Below are 25,276 nucleotides of genomic sequence, written 5' to 3' on the forward strand. Positions count from 1 at the left end.
ATACAGTAATATAACCCCCCAGCGCTGTATACAGTAATATAACCCCCAGCACTGTATACAGTAATATATCCCCCCAGCGCTGTATACAGTAATATAACCCCCAGCGCTGTATACAGTAATATAACCCCCCAGCGCTGTATACAGTAATATAACCCCCAGCACTGTATACAGTAATATATCCCCCCAGCGCTGTATACAGTAATATAACCCCCAGCGCTGTATACAGTAATATAACCCCCAGCGCTGTATACAGTAATATAACCCCCAGCACTGTATACAGTAATATAACCCCCCCCAGCGCTGTATACAGTAATATATATGTGCATATTTCATGTTCTCCGATGTTCAAATGAAGTCAAAACCACTCCGGAATTCATCACATTCTCGGCAGGGGGCAGTAATGTTGGTTGTAGCCACGGCACGGATCGTGGCGATTCAATACAAAATCTAGATTGTATTTTCAGGCCCAGGTATTGATAAATATATTGATAGCTATATTGTAGACTTTTGCTTTTAAACATGATGGGAAAAACATTGTATTTTATTTTTACGTTTTCACTACCGGTGAGAGATTTACATGAAGTGTGACATCATCCAAGGTTACAAAACACAAAAAGCAAAGGTAGCGTGCGCATCGCGTTTGGATCCGCTTTCTGGAAGAAGAGGGGTAACCGGCCTGACATCATGGCGTGCAGTCAGGTACCGCGGATCGCGCGGAAATAATGCCCTTCTAAGAAGATTACTTCACGACAGCAGAAATAGAACTAAATAATTCACTTTGGTTTTACGTAACCCAAGGAGGACAACCGTCTGTTCATTCCTTTTCCGAAATAATTTCTCAGATCTTTTCTTTATGATTAAGCGTCTGCGAAAAACGCCTGGACGATTCACACGGCATGAAGGAAGAAAACAAATTCGATTTGGGTTCACTTACCCATATTTCGTAAATAAAAGAGGATTTTGTCACGTCTGATACAACGGGAGTAAAACATCACGCATGATTGGTTGGACTGTAGCTTTGATAATATCATAGTAATAATATATAGTAATACTTGGTATACAGGAGTCGGCTGGGTACACTTTCTGCCCCCGTAGTACGACGTACCGAGACTAATATAACAACTTATTCTCAAACTCTGAACCTCGGCCAAAGAATGTGCGAGATCCCCAAATCATTGACAGACGGGTTCCGATAACCTTCTACATGAAAAAACCTTGGCACCTGCTAACACCAGTCAGAATGATGCGGAGTGTGATGGGAGTTGCCATGACAAAAATATAGACACTAATGGGTGGAAAATTAGGAATGAGGGAAAACAAGGACATTTCTGGCTGTAACATAATTACAAAAGAATTTTCTAACCATCAATTATCCTTTTAAACTTAAACTTGGATCAGCGAACACAACGTCCCATTGGAACACAGGAGTGATGGGAGTGATAAAGGGCCTTTGGAACACAGGAGTGATGGGAGTGATAAAGGGCCATTGGAACACAGGAGTGATGGGAGTGATAAAGGGCCATTGGAACACAGGAGTGATGGGAGTGATAAAGGGCCATTGGAACACAGGCGTGATGGGAGTGATAAAGGGCCATTGGAACACAGGAGTGATGGGAGTGATAAAGGGCCTCTGTACGCCTATGAAGCTTTTCTATCAGCAGTTTCCAGCTACAATAGTCATTTACAACATTAACCCCGCCTGCCCTGGATTTCTGATCCATTTCATGTTATTTTAATGGACAAAACGTGCGTATTATAACTATCCTATCCCCTATAGCAAAATTATAAATATTGCCTCGACCCTGGCAGTAGGGTTAACCTTAATCTAAAAGAGTTAATCTATGGGACAGAAAGAAATCCAACCCATATCCAATATATTAACCGTTTAAAAATTAGTTCATATTTTTAATTGATTTAAAATGTTTTCTAACAAATAGTAACTGTTTCATGTGAATAGGGCATTTATACCTCCCGGCACGCACTGGATTAACTCTTCCAAGCTGGTTTACTATTCTGTATTTAATTAAAAACATTCAGAAGTTATAACCGATATAAGAATCAGGAGAGAATAAAAGGTTAGATGTGTCCTTTTCCTGTACTCTATATAATTATAGTTTTTTCATATTTTTTTTTTTTTTTTTTTAAACTGCCTCTTCCTAAGAAAACACACAAGCTCTCCGGCTAATGGGGTATTGAATGTGTATATGGCATACTATATGCCATCGATTGCCGTGGTGGAAAGGTCAAGTGACATCAGCCAATCCCATGGACCGGTACGTGGGGTTTTATTTCGCGGCAAATTGCAGGTTCTTACTACGGTCAAATGAGTCACTTGCTCTGGGTACATTCATTTACTGGAGAGAAAACACGTCTTGGAAAAAAGATCGGAGAATGCATAAATTCCACAAAAACAAACAAAATATATATATATATTTTATATTTAATAAATCTAAAATCTATATATCAAATATAATCTATCTATATATCAAATATATCTATCAAAAAAAAAAAATATATATATATATATCTATATCAAAAATATATATATCAAATATAAAAATATAATTAAAAATAAAATATTTAATTAAAAATAAAATATTTAATATGTGGGCTGTTAAAAAAAATAAAAAACAACGTCTTCTTAAATCCAGAATTCAAAGCATCATAGCATAGCTCCGAATGTAAACATCTATATCCAGACGCACAGAATAAAGTGGGTAACATTTAAGTGCACCGTTGCCATGGCAGCACAAAAAAGTTTCCTTTTACCGTTTAGCGCTACTGCAGATGGAGAAATTTTTTTAATCTACCAGCATTTTTTTTATCTTTACCGTCTAATTGCTCAATTACTATTTTTTTTCTCTTTCTTTGATGCTATGGCGGATAAAAGTATCAAGTTGTATCAGGTTTTGTGAGTGTAGAGCTGTTCAACAACAAAAAGTATTGGACGAGAAACTTATTCTCCAAGTTTAAATCAACAAAGGGCGATCGATGCAAACTCTGTAAGCCCACGAGCCGGTAAAACCGCCGACTTTGCAAAAAACCCGCCAAAGCCATTTCTATGTAATAATTTCACAAGGCTTTCAAAAACATAAAGAAGCGCAGAATGCGGACGAGGATCGACCCTGAGCCAACACAGAGAAATATCAAGAGAAGACGAGCATTAAATAGTTTAATAGAATCGTTCTTATGTTGAATAATTCAGAACTGTCCTGGAGGGGCAATAAGCATAAAACTAATGACAGCGCTACTGTAGAAACAGGGAAAATGGGCATTTCTCATCTTTTATCCCAGATATACTATTAGGGTCATGGATAGAATAATATCCGATTCTCCGGGTCGCTGCGAGGGAACTCTGAAGCGCGTCCCACTCCCATCCCATCCCATTTCCCCTCTAAAAATGGCGTGTGTGCCGCGGGACCACCCAACAACGTCTGCAGGACCTCCTAGCAGCATCCCGCAAGGAGGGGGCTCCAGGTAGCCAGAGCCAGAGAGTTCCCAGGTATGGTGCCTCTAGGAACCTATACTACAAAGGGCCCAGACAAGCCCTGGCACTTTAAGGTCGCCGAACGGATATGCTCGCCATCACACATTATGGTTCTATACCCTCACAGCACATGGCTGCCGTATCCAGCCAGAGGTCTCGCGGTGCCGGACCCCACCTGCCGCTGAAGCTGCAGTAGCGGTAAGTATATTGCCCTGCGGGACAGCAGCCGCCGGGCATTTGCCCAGTGTGCCAGATGACAACCTGCTTTCCAAAGCCCCCCATGAAAACCCGTCTCCGATCCTAGCGCATGTTAAGGCTTGCTACTCTAATTTTGTGTCTGCGGAGAGTAAAGAAGAAGGTTATCCACGGAGAGACGGCTCACCTAAGCTGTTGATACACCGTTACTTTACATTCCATTTACTAACACAGCGGCGGCAGATTCCGTGGCGCTGCCACAATGTGGGGGGAGGGGTGATAAATTAGGAATTACATTACAATACTATACAATTCGACAATAACAGTCACACAAATTATACAGACACCGGTACAGAATAAGAAGCAGTCTATCAGGGGGTTTGCATAGTTACATCGTTACTAAAAAGATGATTTTTTGCATTTTAAGCCCAACGTGGAGGTTGCTTGCTTGTGAAGAACGGCAGCAGCAGCAGTGACTGAATGCATCCAATACACGTCTCCATTGTTTGTTGCTCTATTTATTAGCCGGATCGCTAGCGTTATATACACCGTACAGTCCGATAGAGCTTTCTACTCCTTTCACCAACTACCTAATAACATCCAGGTATTCCCACTATAATTCCACTCTAGGAAGCAAGATCGCCGGGGCTTCTTATGGATCTTCTAAATAATGAGCTGTGGAGTATTTTCTTCTTTTATTTTGTACTAATAAAGGTGAAGTTTTAACTCTTTGTTTGGTGGCGGTTTGTTAAGGGTTTCACCTTATTTCTCCGGGACTGCATGCTTTGCTGCTCTCTATTAGGCGCACGCGACTTTAACTTGGAAGGGAGAAAAGTAATCGTTTCTGAACATAGCAGGGAATGACCCAGACTAAGCTTTTTCGGGTGGGGGGCAGCTTTGTGAAGGGGCGGGGCTATCCACATGTGTTGGGGTGGGGCTAGCCCCAGACAGCTTCTTCTGGGCGGGAGTCGACGCTGCCATCCATACATAGGCAGCGTATTCCAGAGCTTTACAGCCCTCACTGTGGAAACCGGTGTGCCTTCTCTGATCTTAATAAATTGGTACGTTATCCATTATCAAGATTTCTCCCACACGGACCTCAAATGTTCTGAGATCATACACTTCTACAGAGAATAAGACATCAGGGTTAAATATTATTTAGGTGCAGGGAAGACAATTAAAAAACTAAAGTCACCCAAGGCCTTTCCGAGTCTCCCCGCGATAGGGTTTGCTTCAGGACCCCATAAAGTGCATTAAACCAGCCCGACCTCCCCCTCCCCGATGGATACTCGGTAATCTGCCGGTACGTGAATAGGAAGGTTCATCTCTCGGCTGATTAACGCGTTCAGCAAAGTTGGCAAGAAGATCAGCGGGGGTTTGCCTTCTAAAGAGGGAAGCTGCGTTTTAATGATTTTTCTTGTAAATTCAATTAATATGCACATGAGGCTGCCTTGGGGAAAAGGTGAAGAGGAAATAACATTAGCAGGGTAGATGCTTGATTGCTTGTTACTGATGAAGGTGTCAGGCACAGAATGGACAGCGTTTAGAGGGGGGCACTTAGAAGGAAGAGGGGGCTCCACCTAGGCCTGGGTAGGAGAGCGTCCGCTGTGTTCTAGGGATGGATAAAATCCAAAGCAAGAAGCTCTCCTTAACTCACGAGGGGCTACGTGGTTAAAACCCAACATTTTATATATGGTGTTGTTAGGAGCATGAAGCACATGGTAGACTCATAGCTGCCCTTTTTTGTAGGGCTTTGGGGTCCAGGGACAAGAAAGTCCCTCCAAATTTAGGACAGATAAGGAGAATATAAGCACAAGGTAATCACTCCCAGGTTCTTCTATGTCTGGTTCATCTAGACCTCAGATGGGGCTCTCTGGAGGCGAACTCAGGCAACACTCACTACAGGCTAGAATGGAGTTTGGCCACTCAAGGTAACTTAAAAACCACTCCTCGTGTAACCCAACAAGGTCTTTCCTTTCTCTGTCCCCCCACCACCACCATAACAAAGGCTGCCTGAGCCAATCAACTCTCATCCTCTACAGGGAAGAGAACTTATTGGTCGAGGGGATAATCACTTAGAACCTGAGACGTTTAGATGGCTGCTCTTTCCTTGTATTCAATAATTTAAATTAATTAATTTTCCTTACTGTGTAAAAACACCATTCCTTTGGTTAACTGCCTATGTAAAAGATTTTTTTACCCTCATAACCCGGCAAATATTCCGAGCTCCTAGAAAAGAGGGGCATCGGGGGAGGAAAGAGGGGACATCAAGTATTTGTCCCTCCTAAACGGGGATATATGAAAGGTATGTCATGTCTAAACGTTATACTACAGACCCAAATTACATTTGCAGATGGACGGATCTTTACATTTCAAGGTAACAATTAGCTTATCTTCATGAGTGAAGAGCTGCAAAGGCCTCCATACATGAGCATTTATGACTCTCTACATTTCGAAAGCAAAAGAGGGACATTTCAAGGGGGTGTGGCTAGGGGCGGAGCTTTACCAAGACTTTTATGGGACTTTGTGGCCTATTGGTAGCTATTAATGTAATAGAGTGAGAGATTAAGAATATTCTAAACACAAACAAAACAGGACCACCCGGGGAAGAAAGCGGGACATGGGGACTTGGGTTTTTAAGAGAGACACATGGAAGGTATGATTTTCTAGTTCACATGACACTGACTATAAAAAAATAGGGTAAAAAAACATCTTTACATCCTTCCCGATGTGAAAATTGCTAAATTTATACTACAATATAATTTATGTAATATATATATATATATATATATAAAATATATACATATATAAATTATATACATACATATACACACACACACACATATATATTTGTTTGTATATATAATAGGCATTTACAACCATAGAAAATAATATTAACTCATACTACTTCATAAGTGGAATAACAAAAACGGTCCTTTTAACATTAAAATGTGATTAATCAGAAGCAAAGTGGATGGTAGTCCTCTTGGAATAGATAAAAATAAGTTCTTTGTTTTTAATGGCAGATAACAGGTTAATGGCGGCTACCATTTCCTATACCATTTTTTTTTTAAAAAAAAGGTATGTATGCCGCTTTTATTGAATTATCTCATCTAATCTCCTTCGAAGAGCATGTCCTCTATGTTCCAGAATATTACCTGTGCTTAAACAGCCAATCGGAAACTTCCTTCTGACAAGCGGAATAAAATTAACTCTAAATTATGAATAAAGAAGATATTTTGTTTCTCTGCATGTTAAACAGAATAAAACAAAGGTAAGTTATTAAAGTACCTGATAAGGTCACTCAGATAAAGGGTACAAGAAAACAATTAGAGAACAGGAAAATATCATAAAATGTCATTTTTTTCCCACCCAGATATGTAATTATTTAGCCCACGTCCTGTGAAACAACAAAGGTCACTATGAAAACAGGGGATCAGGTGCCGACGAGTAAAGAAAAAATACATTTAAAAACATAAAAATAAAAAAAAAAATCACAAAAACGAGGGGATGATGACCAAATAAAAGGTAACAATAAAACAAACAAAAAAAAAAATACAACAAGCTACTCAACCTTATTTATAAATGAATTAGAACAATAAAACTAAAAAAAAATACACATTTTGATTCCAAACAAATGAAGGCCTCTGAAAAGGGGTAAAAATGGAAAAACATGAAAAATATATATTTTTTTATTTTTATAATGAAATATTGCTTTAAAAAAACAAACAGGTCTTTATAAATGATCCTATACACAAATATAACAAAACAAAAAGAAAAAAAAAAGCGCTCTCAAGGTCACAGCAATGGCAATTTAACTCTCTCCTTTCCAAAATACTCACAACCCGTGCCATGCGAGCCCAGGAAACACCCAACGCACCTTAAAACATATAAAATAGAACGCTCACGTTTGTGGTGTGCCCGCCCGGCGCTATAAAGCACGCTAAATTTTTTTCTGTAGGTCTTCACTTGTTTCTCTAATTGTAAAGCGGAGATAAAACAGCAAGAAGACTAAAAACTGTTGCTTCGGAGTAAAAGCCCAGACAAGGAACCAGAGGAACTTTCTTCTTCCTGTGCATTCTTTCTAGGTAATGCATCAACATTAGAATCCTTTAAGCTTAAGCCAGCGTTACCAGCCACCTTTCTTCCCATGGTGGATAAAACCCATAATTTTCCACTAATATTTATAAAAATAATAAAAAAAAAATCATATTGTTATTTCATTTTCTTAATAGATCGTGAGTCCGTTGTTCAATAGGAATATATATTCCCCCAGAAGTATACATTGCAAAAAAAGTTTTTTTTTTAAAAAAAAAAATAAAAAAAAAGGATAGAATTCATCCTAAAGCCGCGTTATATTGTAAAAATGTACATAACAGGGGTTTTTTTTTCGGTTTCCGATTTTGATAAAATAGACGAGGCTGAATTTATCGTTATTCGGGAAAAAGTCCGAAAGATGAAAACCATCTCCCAAAAAAAAAAAAAAGTTGCTTTTTAGTCCAGAAAGGTTTTTCTCTCTTAAAGCTCAAGCCGAGAAAATAGACAAAAGAAACGGATTTGACTGAGCTGTGCCAAGTCTAGCCTCCCCCCCTTTCCCTCTGTTCTGTCTCTTTCGCGTTCCCAGCATGGCAACCATCCCAGTTCCGAGAAGCCTTGGCGGCGCTCCAACCTATGCCAGCCTGGGTCCTCCTTTCCAAAACGATGCCCTTTGTGGATCAGTTCTCATATTTTTTTTTATTTATTTATTTATTTTTTTTTTAAAAGGAAGGGAAAAAAAAATGTAAAAAAAAAATATAAAAAAATAAAAATTTAAAAAAAGAAGGTCGATGATTCCAAACTGTGAATCCGTAACCAAATCTCGTGTTGACAAAGTCCCTCCTCGATACTCTTTTCAAACACTAACAACGGACACGTTACATTTTTAATATGCGGTAATGTTGTTTGAGGAGCCATTTGTTATTCGGCGATAAGAAATCTGTTCTCTGCCTGGAAATGTCTGCGTACGACGACGACGACGACGACGACACGCAACCTGCTGCAGAGCCAAAAAATCTTTTCGGGGAGGAGGAGGAACCAGAGAGGTGTGCGTTTAACTTTAAGAAGCAGCACATACTTCTGGGGAATTTTACTTGGGTTTTTTCGCCCTCAAAGAGGATCATGGGACTTTTCATCATATGGAGAAGTATATTAATTTTTAATTAGCGATGAGTAGGACGTGCTATTAATTACGGAGGTTTATTTTTGGAAAACAATGGAGACGACATGCGCGGAGATGATTAGGTGCCGACGATAATTAAAGCGAGCGCGTAGACGCACGAGCGAAAGAAAGCAGAATATTCCTCGGCTAATTTTCAAACCAGATATTTTTTTTTTTAGGGGACCTACGGAAATTTTGAAAGAATTAGAAATACGGGTTTACGGTTATGAATGTTTTTGGGGAGTTTTAAACAACAATTAGTAGTTATAGTCAACTACGTCAAGAAAGAATGATAAAGTATTTCTGTTAAGATAATAATCAAGGTCAGAATTATTATTATTGCACTTAACTCATTTCCTTCAATTTGCCAACATTCCATCATTCATCCAAGATGAGGTCTTAACACCTAAACATGAAAAAGGTAAAGTATGTCTAGAACGCAGGACCAAAAGTTATTAACGTCTTTACTCAAGACTCTAAGAACCTGAAGGTCTTAAACGTAGGTGTCCGCTGCTTTCCGAAACATTACTGATCGATGGTTTGCGTACGCGTCTCATGTATACGGACAAACATTCTAAAAGAATTGTATCGCCGGTATGATAACTCGGGTTAATATTGGCGCTACATAACGGGAGGCATGGACGAAGCTTGATCTTTGGGAGGCGCACACCAATGGCTTGAACTTAAGGTCAACCTCTACTTCTCCAACCTAAAAGACGCCCAACCGGTTTAGAAGAAGATACAATATGGCTCCCCGTACTCACAAACTCCAACAAAAAAGACAAATGGATCAAAAGATTTTTTTTATTTAAATAGACATGTGACCGAGGAACGACCTTCAAGCAAAGTCGTTAACGTGAGCATTGCATGTGTACTTGGAAAAGATGGCGACCTGAGCTGAATGTGCTTAGGAGAGCCGCAATTACTACGTAAGCTTTCCATCTGGATAGGCTCATCAATTTAACGTTGAGTTCTGAGTGGAAGATCAACGACCCGTCGGCTTTCTAGGACCTCCTCACTGAGTAAGGCCATTTGGTATAATAATGCCTGTTGAGATGCTTTGTCTGGGATAACGGCAGAAGCAAAGATATGGAGGGAAGGGGTCTTATCAACCAAAGTTAAAGCGTTCTTGTGTCTTGGGGACCAGCTTGTATAATATATCATTCTACTCAGATAATAAGCTACTGTAGCAAAAAACATCACCCCTTAAGATCAGTAAATGGGCCGATTTGTATCGTAAGTGGATAGCCATGTGTAGACTTGCAGGGTTGCAAACACCGCAATACCCTCCTCTTACTTGGCGATGTATTTTAGCTGAACATCTGACTCAGGACACGGTCTGCACGCGCGACCTACTGCCGCTCTTTGGTAAGTGGCAGGATAGGACATCATATCCCGGTACTCCAACTCTTAAGACACTTAGGACACGGTGGAGCATACAACAGAGGCTACGCCTGCCGGCTAGGCAGAGATCTGATTACAAAGGTGCCCTTGGTTTTGTAGTCAGAATACACCGATGAATAAACCAGGGTCCCTTTAAAATCCTTTGGCATAGGTGGGACAGCACCTTTAAATCCCACCCATGGTGGGACCTGTTAGTAGACACTCACCTGCGCTAAAACAAGCAGAATGAAGACCATTTTTTTCTACCTAAAATCAAAGGGCAAGAAAAAAAAAGGAAGCAGAATCCAAGGAGCCAGAAGGTACCCCAAGTGATTTAACGCCGGCCTGATTTAGTTTCCACGGATATAATAACTTTCAGAGTAATGATAACGGTGGCATTTTCATAACATGACTCAACGGCGGCATTTAGAAAACAGACAATTTAAATGAAACCCAGAAGATGCCGCAGAAAATGAACGTTTAATTATGAATCTGCGAATGAAGATGGCGTTTCCCAGAATGCACCCTGACTTTCATTTCTACCTTCCTGCTCAGGAAATCGCTCGTGTGTCACTTTTTTATGCAAATAAAAGCCATTAGGTGAATTTAACATCAAAAATAAATACACACAGATTACATGTGCAGGTAACGGTAAAATGTTGCACATCTGCCATTTGTATTTTCCTCCCCAATTGCTCCATGTCACTTAAAACCTGCATTAAAGTGTTTATGGAGATACTGGAGCTGCTTAGCAACAGAGTTCTGTCATTTTTCCAAAGCTCCTCCTGTATGTATTAAACATTTGGACCTCCTACCGCCACTCTTAGTCCCCTTTAAAAGACCTTCAAGCAAACAGTCCTTCTGTGATGCCTAAACCATACACTAATACACACACTAACACTAACACTATATGCGACATCCACTCACACAACACCACACGCTCATACATATAGACTCTGGCGCTATACATACACACGCGCACACTGACTCTGGCGCTATACATACACACGCGCACACTGACTCTGGCGCTATACATACACACGCGCACACTGACTCTGGCGCTATACACACACACACACACACAGACTCTGGCGCTAAACATACACACGCACACACAGACTCTGGCGCTATACATATATGCACACACTGACTCTGGCGCTATACATACACACGCACACACTGACTCTGGCACTATACCTATACATACACACTGACTTAAAGGACTACAGCACACACTTACACTCTCCATATTACGTCCTCGGACCTGTCTGCACTGCGTGCCAGCTGTTCCCCGTCTATCAGGGTCACGTAAAATGCACAGCTCCCAGGATTTATCAAGCCCTGCTTTAAAGTTCCTCACCAAATGATGCATTCAAAAAATGCCAATTCCTGAAACAGACTGAGAAGTCGGGCACTAACAGCATCCTATTAATGGAACGGGGAAACAATGAACGCCCTGCGAAAAAACATAAACTATTCAGAATTCGGTTTATTAAAATACTTTTTGGAACTTCTGAACAGAATATATCATACTTTGCGATTCCTAGGACTGATAATTGAAGAGGAGAAATTAAAACGCATGGAACAATTACAATGGAATTCATTTGCACTCCAAGTTCTGAAGTACACCAAATGCAAAGAAGGAGCTTAATGGAGCTTTTTCACTTTGGGGGGGGGGGGACTGCAAAGGTTCACGTCTTCTACATGTAAATGATGTTCTTATTCCCCCCCCCCGTACTTTATATGTAGTTTAATATTTAAATAAAACTGATTTTTTTTTTTATACCTTAGCCAAAAGTAATAAAATGGAAATAATTAAAAAAAAATAAAAAATAGGTTATAACTGGAATTCCATATATCACGACAAAAAAAAAAACAATTAAACCAGCAGAAAATCAATTAATTGCAATATAATATGTTTGGGTCAGCATCTCTTAGATCATGATTAATTCAAATTGGCAGAACGAGTTGAAAATACATTTAAATGAGAGATAAATGGGAGATTTTAAAGAATATTAATTTGGGAAGCGTGATAGGAGGCTAGTAATCTACATTCCATTTGTCTCCTCTGTACGCTCCGTGGATAGCGATGTTAAGAATACTTCATTCGGAGCTTCTGGGGTGCGCTGCTTCAACAGTTTTATGGATTCCCAGTAAATCATTACTAGATTCAGCACTTTTACACATGCAGCTCCTAATATAATATACACACACACAGACACACACACACATACATATATACCGTACATATATACATACAGACACATATACACACACATACACCGTACATATATACATACACACAGACACACACACACACACACACACATATACATACACATATACCGTACATATATACATACACACAGACACACACACACATACCGTACATATATACATACACACACACACATATATACCGTACATATATACATACACGCAGACACATACACACATATATATACCGTACATATATACATACACGTAGACACACACACACATTTACCGTACATATATACATTACATACACATATAGTCACTCAAAGAGTTAAATTCATTAGTATTGTATGAATATTCCTATTGGGATCCCGGTAAAAGGATTTGGAAAGGATGGATTTGAAAAGGCAGGAAATGCATTTCCACTCATTTTGTTCCAAAAAGTCCCAAGGGGTCATAATCTGTATGATGTAATATTACCGACTCAACAAACCATGACCCCTGGCTGCGCATGTCTATGGTGCGTGTAAATCTGTACTGTTTAGACAGCGACGGCAACCTGTGCTGGATCCATAGTCCAGTTTAATCTGAGAACATGATACCCTACCTCTCAAAAGTTTGGGGTCACTCAGCTGTTTTTTTCAGGTAAAACAAGGACATTTCTGGCTGTAACATAATCGCAAAAGGGTTTTCTTACCATCAATTATCCTTTTATACTTAAACTTGGATCAGCGACCACAACGTGCCATTGGAACACAGGAGTGACGGGAGTGATAAAGGGCCATTGGAACACAGGAGTGATGGGAGTGATAAAGGGCCATTGGAACACAGGAGTGATGGGAGTGATAAAGTGATAAGCAAGACAGGGTTTATACATGAATCAGAATTATTAGAGACCCTCAAATGTCTGGGAATAAATTAAGGAACACGTTAGAAGTGAGTATCGGACGCTAATGAGTTGAGTGTTAACGATAAGGGCGGCAGGAAGACGGAAGTAAGACGTTTAAGCCGGTTCAGCGTGACTTCAGTGGAAACAGAGCTTCATCCCATCCATACGAACGAGGCTCGGGGAGAGAGCTTTCCCAAATGCGTTATTTCTAATAAAACGTTAGAAAAAGCAAGCTTTCCGCTTCTTTGTATCTTTGCCAAAACAAAATGATTGCGCTGGCGTAAGAGCCGGAGACGCGGGAAGGATGGAAGCGGAACAAAACGTCCTTTGTGTCTGCGATTAAACCATAAAAGGAACGCATTAAAAATAGCAAATAAAATAATCCCAAACTGGAAACTATTCTGCGCTTTGTCAGCACCGTGGACAGCAGCTAAACCTACCAGGCCAATCACATCGTAGTGACTCATCTATACATTATCCGGGGCCGGCTCGGCTCTTCGTTCAGGAGACGCTTGCTCAGAGCACTGAATAACCTTGGCGTTTGGGAACTTAACCTAGCAAGGAACCAGGATAGGCAGAGGAGGTAGAGGGCAAACCTGATTAAGGTTTGAGTCTTTACAGCAGGAGAAACGGGCAGAGCAGACAGGGGCTGAAAGGGGCCGATCTGACAGAAATTCTGTGTTTCTATTCTTTTTCCCTTTTTTCTTTGCAAAACGGGTATGATCTTAAGGGGCTTTTACACATTTATCTGGATCAGCACAGTTTTAGACATCATTATTGTTTTTGAAAGAAAAGCAGATTTTATCCATTAAAATAACATGAAATGGATCAGAAATCCAGCGCAGACGGGGTTAATGTTGTAAATGACTATTGTAGCTGGAAACGGCTGATTTTTAATGGAATCTCTTCATACGCGTACAGAGACCCTTTATCACTCCCATCACTCCTGTGTTCCAATGGCCCTTTATCACTCCCATCACTCCTGTGCTCCAATGGCCCTTTATCACTCCCATCACTCCTGTGCTCCAATGGCCCTTTATCACTCCCATCACTCCTGTGTTCCAATGGCCCTTTATCACTCCCATCACTCCTGTGCTCCAATGGCCCTTTATCACTCCCATCACTCCTGTGTCCCAATGCCCCTTTATCACTCCCATCACTCCTGTGTCCCAATGCCCCTATCACTCCCATCACTCCTGTGTCCCAATGCCCCTTTATCACTCCCATCACTCCTGTGTACCAATGCCCCTTTATCACTCCCATCACTCCTGTGTTCCAATGGCCCTTTATCACTCCCATCACTCCTGTGTTCCAATGCCCCTTTATCACTCCCATCACTCCTGTGTTCCAATGGCCCTTTATCACTCCCATCACTCCCGTGTTCCAATGGCCCTTTATCACTCCCACCACTCCTGGGTTCCAATGCCCCTTTATCACTCCCATCACTCCTGTGTTCCAATGGCCCTTTATCACTCCCATCACTCCTGGGTTCCAATGGCACGTTATGTTCGCTGATCGAAGTTTAAGTTTAAAAGGATAATTGATGGTTAGAAACCCTTTTTTTATAATTATGTTACAGCCAGAAATGTCCTTGTTTTCCATGAAAACAGCTGAGTGACCCCAAACCTTTGAATGGCAGGGTATATGTATGTGTATGTATATATATACAGACATAAATGATATTATATGTACTCTGTTTTGAGTAGTGGAGTGTGGTGGAATTTAATTCGTTCTGCTGCAGATAAAAGCATTTTTCTTGTGATTCCCGTCCCTTTAAGATCCAATCTCTGTCCTCTACAAACCCCGAAGAGCAAAATACATTTTTCTCCATCATTTTACAGCAGCATCGAATTTTCGACAACATTTTTAGTTTCAGGAGGTTTAAATAAAAACAAAGTGTAAAAAGCGTTAAGCCTCTAAAAATAAATTAGTCAGGGGGCCGGGCCGATCGGCATTAAAAACGTATCCGAGAGACGGGTTCCCGATGCGAGCGCTCAGCAGTTTTGTGCCGCACAAAAGGAGAGAGCAATTGTAAACAACGGCAGTGAGACGTGATGGCCGCACTTAATGACCGCGCTCTCGGGGGGCCGCCTGGCCGGCTTCAGAACAGAGGAAAAAATGGGATTCGTTCCCTGGGAAAACACGCTTATTCCTTCACAGCAAGACCATGCGCGGAACCTTAAAGGGACAGTCACCCTATTTCTAAATAAGATTCTTTCTTTATTGTTTACGAGAGGCGCTGGACGCGCAGAAACAGGCGAAGACGAGAGAGCTTTCCAGTGTTCTAAATCCTTAAAAGTCAAGAGTCCCACCGCCAGTGACATCACCAACCCAGTGACATCACCAACCAAGCCGCCTAACACAAAAAATGCCCCTTTTTAGGCATTTAAGGTTTGGAGAAGAATGGAGATTCCTGGAGATCTGCGCACACTTACAGCTTTATTATTTTTATGGTAATCAAAGCAACTGCGTACATACCGGCCTCGCTGAATCAGAGTGTTACGGCATAAAAACATAGAATTAACCAGCAGATCGGCCCCATTCGGCCCCCGTCTAGTCAGCCGTTTCTCCTGCTGTAAAGACTCAAACCTTAATCAGTGGTTGCTCTCGTCTTAGATTCAGGAGCCGTATGTCTACCCCATGCATGTTTAATCCCCTCACTGTATTACCCTCTACCACTTCTGCTGGGAAGCAGTTCCTTTAATCTTGGTTGAATCCTCAATATTTTAATCAAATCATATATGTGATGTAGTGGACTTCCAGCAGCAATACTATATATATATATTATATATATTTTTTTTTTTTATTAACTAAATATATATATTTATACCCTTTCTTCTGCAAATAAAGTCACCGATAAGGGTAGTTAAATACAATTTTCTGTGAATACTGATAAGAAATTAATAACCAAGTCCCAGGTAATTAACCTTATTAATATTCATATATGAAATCGCTCTATGCGCGCACGCACACAAACTGATAAATTAACGACCTCGACCTCCAACTCCCAACAGCCCCCCATGGGAACATCCCCACTACCTCTGCAATCCCCATTCTTGCTACGATCATCAAAAAGAAAATGAATTTTCGGATATAATTAAAGGCGCGGGAACCAGAGGAGGAACAGGAGGCTCCGCTGAATAATGGATTCCGTCTCTGATCTCATTAGATTGCAAGCTCAGCAGATCAGGGAGCTCGTAACCATGCGGCCTGATCCTAGAATTTATACCACTTTTTGGTTTAGGACACCCTGTGATGCCTCAAAGGGTGCAGGAATGAACAGCGAAGGGTTAAAATCATTTTATTTAAATAGGACAAATATTTTTGGTCATTAAATGTATGTTTTACTGCTCATTTGTTTTTATTTTTTTAATAATTTTCAATTTAAATTAATTAAAAAAATTATAAATAAATTAAAACATCTCTGCCGGGGCGCACATCCACAGACGTAATTACGACGTTTGACACAATTTCATCCTCGGATAATTTTCATTAAGCAGTAAAAGGGAAGTTTTATAGATTAAAAAAATGTGGCCGTTACTTATTTTGCAACCTCTTCTAGGAAGAGTTGAGGGAAGTTTTTTTGTTTGCCAAAACACTACTTTTTTTTTTTTTTCCCTTAAAAATTTTATTTAAAAAAACAAAATAAAATAAAACAACCCCCAAAGAATAATCTTTTACTCCAACAGCAAGAATATAATAATTTCATCCAAGGTGAATTTCTGTGGTTCTAGTAAAAATGCATCTAAAATAATAATAATAATAATAATAATTTATTCATATAATTTAAACAATGGTAATTTTGTTTGAATTAACAATTACGTAATAAAAAAAATGATAGAATTATAATATATACTATCAGAAATATAATATTCTGTATAATGCAACTGCAGCTTTAAACCAGAAACAAAGACTCGGCCCCCGTCTAGCCTGTCCGTTACTCCTGCTGCAAAGACTCAAACCTTAATCAGTCGTTGGTCTCGTCTTAGATTCAAGAGCCGTATGTCTATCCCATGCATGTTTAATACCCTCACTGTATTACCCTCTACCACTTCTGCTGGGAGGCTGTTCCACTTATCTACCACCCTCTCAGTTAAGTAAAACTTGCTTACATTCAATCTAATTGACAGAATAAATGATTGTCACCCGAACGATACGGAAAAGATTTATGCGCGATCCTCTGCTTTTCTGCTACCAGACCCAAAGCACCGATGGGTCTGGAATAAAGGCGTGTAGGGATTATATTAGATTTAACACTTTTAGGCGTTGCCCCAAATACATTTGTCAAAAACCTTTTTTTCTCCCCAAGTTACAGCCAATAAGCGCCCAAGACCTCAAAAGTCCCTTTTTTTTAAATTTTTTTTTTTTTTTTTACAAAGAAATGTAATCAGACCAAACAACTCTATCCAAAGCGGGTGAAGATCGATCTGGACCTAAAGATATTTATGTAAATCAAGCATTTAGAAGAATAACGGGTTTATTTACCCCGTTTAATTTATAAAGCCGTTTCCTGCTGTTTCTATACACATTACCGGGGCTTTTAGGGCAGTAGAACCCTGCGATCCCCTCATACCCAGCAAACATTCCGACCTCCTAGAAAAGAGGGGCATCAGGGGAAGAAAAAGACATTTAAGAGGGACTGGATAGAGGTCTAGAGATCGATTGGATCCGGGGTATATATTACATTTCTTTCCCCTCTAAGCGATCACGTCTCTAACGCACAGCTCCAGACCCGCAATCCACCCCGCCAGCAGCGATCGCTCAGAGCCGTAAGCGAAGCTGCATCCCGGCAACTCCATAACAACCTTTTGTCGCGGTTCCTTATCGTACCGACGGCAGCCCTGCGGGGGAGGGGGAGAAACCGCTTAACGCAGCGTTACTATTATGCCGCGGCACACGTCCGCGTGTGACAAGACTCTAAAACAGACAGAGGAGACCTCCAGGGACCTAAATTAGTTTCACGCTCCTTCAGCTTGGTATTAATGTAAAAAACGCGGCTTTGTGGTACGGCGCCGTTTGGCCGAGGCTTTGATTTTTTATTTTTTTTTAAATATATATATTTTTTAATTATTTTATTTTTTGTCAGTCTTTGGCATAATGGAACATAAACCAAAAAAAAACCTCATTTACGGCAGATCTTATTAGATTTGTACAAGGAAGACCCCGTGCGAGCCGACGGAAGGGTAATTATTTCAAGCGGCCGAGGGGGGGGGGGCTGAAATCACCAAACGACGGGATGAGAGAAGCCACATCCCCGAGCCGTGGCGAATTACTCCACGCGGGTTTAAAGCCGTCTCTCCCCCGTCCTTCGCTTTATAACGTTCACCGGCCTCTGGCGTTTGTACAAGAAAGTGGCGCAGAATTCCATTTTGTGATGTCATCTCATTAGGTCATCCTCGCGGTTACTCGGCATGCTTGTTACGCGACTCTAATAAACCGCAGTCAAAGAGAAATCGCCCACAATGACTAAGTCTTTTTACATATAATACAAATCAAAACCAGGGAGGACAAACCTACGGGGAATGGCAGATATAAATACCCATCTTCCCCTAGGCGGTGGCGATAAAGGACATAAAGCGCCAGCTTATTGCGTCCACAGAGGGTGCGCTGAGACGTGATGAAGTATAACGGAAGTGAAACAAAAGTATCATATCAAACGTAATCAGGCAGAGAATAATAAAAAAAAAAGTAAATTAACTAATTGTGAAATGCATAATAATAATAATAATAATAGTAATAATAATTGGCCAAAGTCTTTGGCAGCTGTTATCCCGGCCCCTTTATGCCCCCAATGAGATTGTTTATTACATATTTTTGTTAGAATTCTAGAGACGCTATACTGGGAGAATTCCAACATTGCAAAAAATAAAAAATACATAATATGTAGTAATTGCTACTAACGTATAAATCGTAACACTGCGCATCATAACATACGGATACAGAGACATAACGGAGCGGGAGGAGAAACGTATAGAGAGGACGGCGAACGGAGGCCAAGCAATCGCACATACCGGCGTTACGGTATTACTCGTGAATTTCAGAACAGAGGAAAGGCAGATGAGTCTGGCGCTGATACAACGTATCCAATAGCATGCTGGTCACGTGACTGCTGCAACGGAACTACAACTCTCCCCCCACTTACGTGAATAAAGCCCCTTGGGGTCAAAACACTTTTTCCACCCTCTTATTTTCTGGATCCCCGTACACTTCATAAGAGAGGACCAAGCAAGACATCAGCCAACTCAACATGCGCGCCTTGTGATCAGTCACAGCCAAAATTGCCAGCTGTCCCGCTATTTTTTGTGTCGTTGCTGCCAAGGACTGTGAAAAAAACACAAAGCTTTCCATGTATCGGAACGATAGTTAACGCTCTGTTGAGGTATGTAACATACTGCGTGCCGTGTTGGACTGCGCGTATATATATATAATATATATATATTTTATGGATACAATACAGTAACGAGGTAATATATGCCTCCTTTGGGGATTAATGATAATTTTATTCAAATAACAGCAACAGGGCCAGTCCAGCCATTTTAGGGTTAAGAAGTAATTTTACCCTCTGATGAATACCATAACTGACAACATCACGCTAAAAATCTATTACTTGTATATACCCTGTATATACCTCACACATTATATATTCTCCTACCCGTATAACTAATCGCGTCCTCATAACCCGTTATATCCTGTATATTCCTCATATTATATATTATATACTCTCCGGCCGTATAACTAATCCCGTCCTTATAACCCGTTATATCCCTGTATATTCCTCATATTATATATTATATACTCTCCCCCCGTATAACTAATCCCGTCCTTATAACCCGTTATATCCCTGTATATTCCTCATATTATATACTCTCCCCCCGTATAACTAATCCCGTCCTTATAACCCGTTATATCCTGTATATTCCTCATATTATATATTATATACTCCCCCCCCCCGTATAACTAATCCCGTCCTTATAACCCGTTATATCCTGTATATTCCTCATATTATATATTATATACTCTCCAGCCGTATAACTAATCCCGTCCTTATAACCCGTTATATCCTGTATATTCCTCATATTATATATTATATACTCTCCGGCCATATAACTAATCCCGTCCTTATAACCCGTTATATCCTGTATATTCCTCATATTATATATTATATACTCTCCGGCCATATAACTAATCCCGTCCTTATAACCCGTTATATCCTGTATATTCCTCATATTATATATTATATACTCTCCGGCCGTATAACTAATCCCGTCCTTATAACCCGTTATATCCCTGTATATTCCTCATATTATATATTATATACTCTCCCCCCGTATAACTAATCCCGTCCTTATAACCCGTTATATCCTGTATATTCCTCATATTATATATTATATACTCTCCCCCCGTATAACTAATCCCGTCCTTATAACCCGTTATATCCTGTATATTCCTCGTATTATATATTATATACTCTCCGGCCGTATAACTAATCCCGTCCTTATAACCCGTTATATATCCCTGTATATTCCTCATATTATATATTATATACTCTCCCCCCGTATAACTAATCCCGTCCTTATAACCCGTTATATCCTGTATATTTCTCATATTATATACTCTCCCCCCGTATAACTAATCCCGTCCTTATAACCCTTTATATCCCTGTATATTCCTCATATTATATATTATATACTCTCCGGCTGTATAACTAATCCCGTGCTTATAATCCATTATATCCCTGTATATTCCTCATATTATATATTATATACTCTCCCCCCCCCCGTATAACTAATCCCGTCCTTATAACCCGTTATATCCTGTATATTCCTCATATTATATATTATATACTCTCCGCCCGTATACCTAATCCCGTCCTTATAACCCGTTATATCCCTGTATATTCCTGATATTATATATTATATACTCTCCGGCCGTATAACTAATCCTGTCCTTATAACCCGTTATATATCCTGTATATCCCTCATATTATATATTATATACTCTCCGGCTGTATAACTAATCCCGTCTTTATAATCCATTATATCCCTGTATATTCCTCATATTATATATTATATACTCTCCGGCCGTATAACTAATCCTGTCCTTATAACCCGTTATATCACCGTATATTCCTCATATTATATATTATATACTCTCCGGCCGTATAACTAATCCCGTCCTTATAACCCGTTATATCCCGGTATATTTCTCATATTATATATTATATATTCTCCGGCCGTATAACTAATCCCGTCCTTATAACCCGTTATATCCCTGTATATTCCTCATATTATATATTACATACACTCCGGGCGTATAACTAATCCCGTCCTTATAACCCGTTATATATACTGTATATTCCTCATATTATATACTCTCCGGCCGTATAACTAATCCCGTCCTTATAACCCGTTATATCCCTGTATATTCCTCATATTATATACTCTCCCCCCGTATAACTAATCCCGTCCTTATAACCCGTTATATCCCTGTATATTCCTCATATTATATATTATATACTCTCCGGCCGTATAACTAACCCCGTCCTTATAACCCGTTATATCCCTGTATATTCCTCATATTATATACTCTCCGGCCGTATAACTAATCCCGTCCTTATAACCCGTTATATCCCTGTATATTCCTCATATTATATACTCTCCCCCGTATAACTAATCCCGTCCTTACAACCCGTTATATCCTGTATATCCCTCATATTATATATTATATACTCTCCCCCCGTATAACTAATCCCTTCCTTATAACCCGTTATATCCCTGTATATTCCTCATATTATATATTATATACTCTCCCCCCGTATAACTAATCCCGTCCTTATAACCCGTTATATCCCTGTATATACCTCATATTATATATTATATACTCTCCGGCCGTATAACTAATCCCGTCCTTATAACCCGTTATATCCCTGTATATTCCTCATATTATATATTATATACTCTCTGGCCGTATAACTAATCCCGTCCTTATAACCCATTATATATCCCTGTATATTCCTCATATTATATATTATATACTCTCCCCCCGTATAACTAATCCCGTCCTTATAACCCGTTATATCCTGTATACTCCTCATATTATATACTCTCCGGCCGTATAACTAATCCCGTCCTTATAACCCGTTATATCCTGTATATTCCTCATATTATATATTATATACTCTCCGGCCGTATAACTAATCCCGTCCTTATAACCCGTTATATCCCTGTATATTCCTCATATTATATATTATATACTCTCCCCCCCGTATAACTAATCCCGTCCTTATAACCCGTTATATCCTGTATATTCCTCACATTATATATTATATACTCTCCCCCTGTATAACTAATCCCGTCCTTATAACCCGTTATATCCTGTATATTCCTCATATTATATATTATATACTCTCCCCCTGTATAACTAATCCCGTCCTTATAACCCGTTATATCCTGTATATTCCTCATAGGGGGTAGTTATTGTAAGTGTGTTTGCATATAGATTGTAAACTCGTTTGAGCAGGGCCCTCTTCACCTGTTGTCTCTGTATACTACTTGTTTTGTCCATAATGTGTCCTAGATGTATGTTGGAAGGGGGGGCACAGATAAATTGTGAAGTCACAACAGGGCCCTGTGGTTTCTAGTTACTCCCCTGTGATCCATAAAGGCATCTATTGCATCAGATATCGCAGCTTCTGCGGGGAGCGGATTCCACACCTTTACTGCTCTTACAGTGTTTGTATAGCGATATCAAACTTCTATAAGACGTAATCTGTAAAGAATCTCCGCTCTTTCTTCATCACCAGGTTGCTCCATTCCTCTTACTGACGTCGTAGCCACTTCTGCATTTTGTTCCATAATGTCCTTTTTAAGAACAGGTACCCAGAATTGCCCCCCGTGCATTCCAGGGGTGGGGGGGTCTTACTATTAACTTATACAGAGAGAAAACTATATTCAATCAATATATATCTTTTTTACATGCGGCGATATCTTCCCGGCCCTTACAGCAGCTGCCTGACATTGATCACTGCAGATCAATTAATTGCCGACAATTATCCCGCTCGCCCCCCACCTCAGAAACCAATTAAGTCTGAAAAAAAGATTTTATGGAGGAGCTTTATCGCTGGCAGAAGAGCTGACGCTCACTCACCGGCTACGCGCATCTTCTCCGATCTCCCCGGAAGGCATTCCTCCTTTGCGGGCAGCTGGCATTTAGAACCCATGTCTCCCATGTGCGTGCTGCCGAGCAGGCGGAGCAGGCGGCTTCTCGAGTTGAGGAGGCGTAACGTGGCCACCATCCGCCTCGGGCTCAGCGGGGTTACAACCGACTTCCCGACTCGAGCAGCAGAAAGAGTCCTAAAAAAAAACAGGAGAGACGGCGCTTCTGTGACCAAACTCGCTGTTACAAGTGACTTCCTATCACACTCGGGGGAGGGGGCAGCACTTTAAATATTGCAGAAACACCGACTCATTGAGTAACATCGGCCAGCTTCCTGGATAAAGTGAGAAAGTAGCAGCAAACATTTAACGCACTGTGATACAGCAAGGGTGGTGGATAAGGGGAACAGCCTCCCAGCAGAGGTGGTAGAGGGTAATACAGTGAGGGTATTAAACATGCGTGGGACAGACATACGGCTCCTGAATCTAAGACGAGACCAACGGCTGATTAAGGTTTGAGTCTTCACAGCAGGAGAAACGGGCGACTAGACGGCATTCACCGAGCGTTGTGTAACACACACACACCGAGCGTTGTGTAACACACACACACCGAGCGTTGTGTAACACACACACACACCGAGCGTTGTGTAACACACACACACACCGAGCGTTGTGTAACACACACACACACCGAGCGTTGTGTAACACACACACACCGAGCGTTGTGTAACACACACACACCGAGCGTTGTGTAACACACACACACACAGCATACACCGAGCGTTGTGTAACAAATATACACACTAATAAATAGCATATAATGGAGTCTGCCGTCCATACTGTGATGTGTGTGAAGGAAGCCGAGTTTATAGACACAACATGCACACTCTGCAGAGTACACACTCACACCGCACTCAGCTCATGAAACTGCCCCTCCAGCTGCAGACACGAGGGGGCTTCACACTCTTTTCACCCCGCCGGTCTTACCTGTCAGAAACACACTCCTTACCTAACACAGCGTTACACGCCAAGAGCATGCGCGAAAACTACAAGTCCCACAATGCCTCAGTGCTTTGTTGACAGCACGGGCACCAGAGAGGGACAATTACGGCAGGTTTAAAAAAACCGCGTAATTTGCTTGCACTAAATGTTAGGAATTCATCATAATTTTGGATTAGAAAGAGAAATTAGATTTTTTCTGATATAAGGCTTGAAGACTCTAGTGTTTACATGCGTTCATAATACTTTTTATTTCCATAGTTTATAATTTTATTTTCCTTTGGAACACAGAAGGGGATTTATATAAAATCACTGCAAAGTAACATTTTTATGTGCAAATAATTATTTTTTTCTTATTATTTTAGATTTTTTTTTGCATTTGTGTGTAGATATACAGAAAATCCAGACGGTGGGATATAGTGGCAAAATTGGGACTGTCCTGCACAAAGCGGGGCAGCTGGGAGGAATGATATAGGTGCAGCTGGGCATGTCCACACGCTGCAGCACCCGATCTGCGGCCATGCCAACGAAGCAGCTCCTGCTTGAAAGTTGGTGTGAACAGGTTTAGGACAGTATTAAAAGGGTAATGCATAATCTAAGGCAAGTTAAAGGGACACTCCATGGAGTCCCACCAACGAAGAATGCTTCAAACCTGAAAACATATATAAAACGTACCTTTAGGAGAAGCTGCAGCTCCAGAGTTACAGTGCAGCAAACCCTCTGTGGTCCCATTTTTTGACCCACTGCTGGCTGCT

The 25,276-nt window shown here is 40.5% G+C and overlaps 1 protein-coding gene across 2 annotated transcripts in view; it reads right to left on the bottom strand.

The window, feature by feature from the left end:
- MSRA (methionine sulfoxide reductase A) overlaps positions 1–24,581 on the bottom strand; it is an 89,076-nt gene extending 64,495 nt beyond the window's left edge. Inside the window, exons 1-2 of one of the 2 annotated variants that reach the window (XM_053458783.1) lie at positions 24,532–24,581; positions 23,515–23,720 (exon numbers count right to left, since the gene is read on the bottom strand). In XM_053458783.1, the coding sequence (XP_053314758.1) occupies positions 23,515–23,662 (148 nt within the window). In that variant the 5' untranslated portion in view covers positions 23,663–23,720; positions 24,532–24,581. Of the gene's footprint in view, positions 1–23,514; positions 23,721–24,509 lie in introns of both variants that reach the window. The other variant, XM_053458784.1, reaches the window with a different exon arrangement.
- Between the last annotated feature and the right edge of the window lie 695 nt (positions 24,582–25,276).

The sequence above is a fragment of the Spea bombifrons genome, chromosome 3 (genome assembly GCF_027358695.1).
Source record: "Spea bombifrons isolate aSpeBom1 chromosome 3, aSpeBom1.2.pri, whole genome shotgun sequence".
In the NCBI taxonomy this organism is placed as follows: Eukaryota; Metazoa; Chordata; class Amphibia; order Anura; family Pelobatidae; genus Spea; species Spea bombifrons.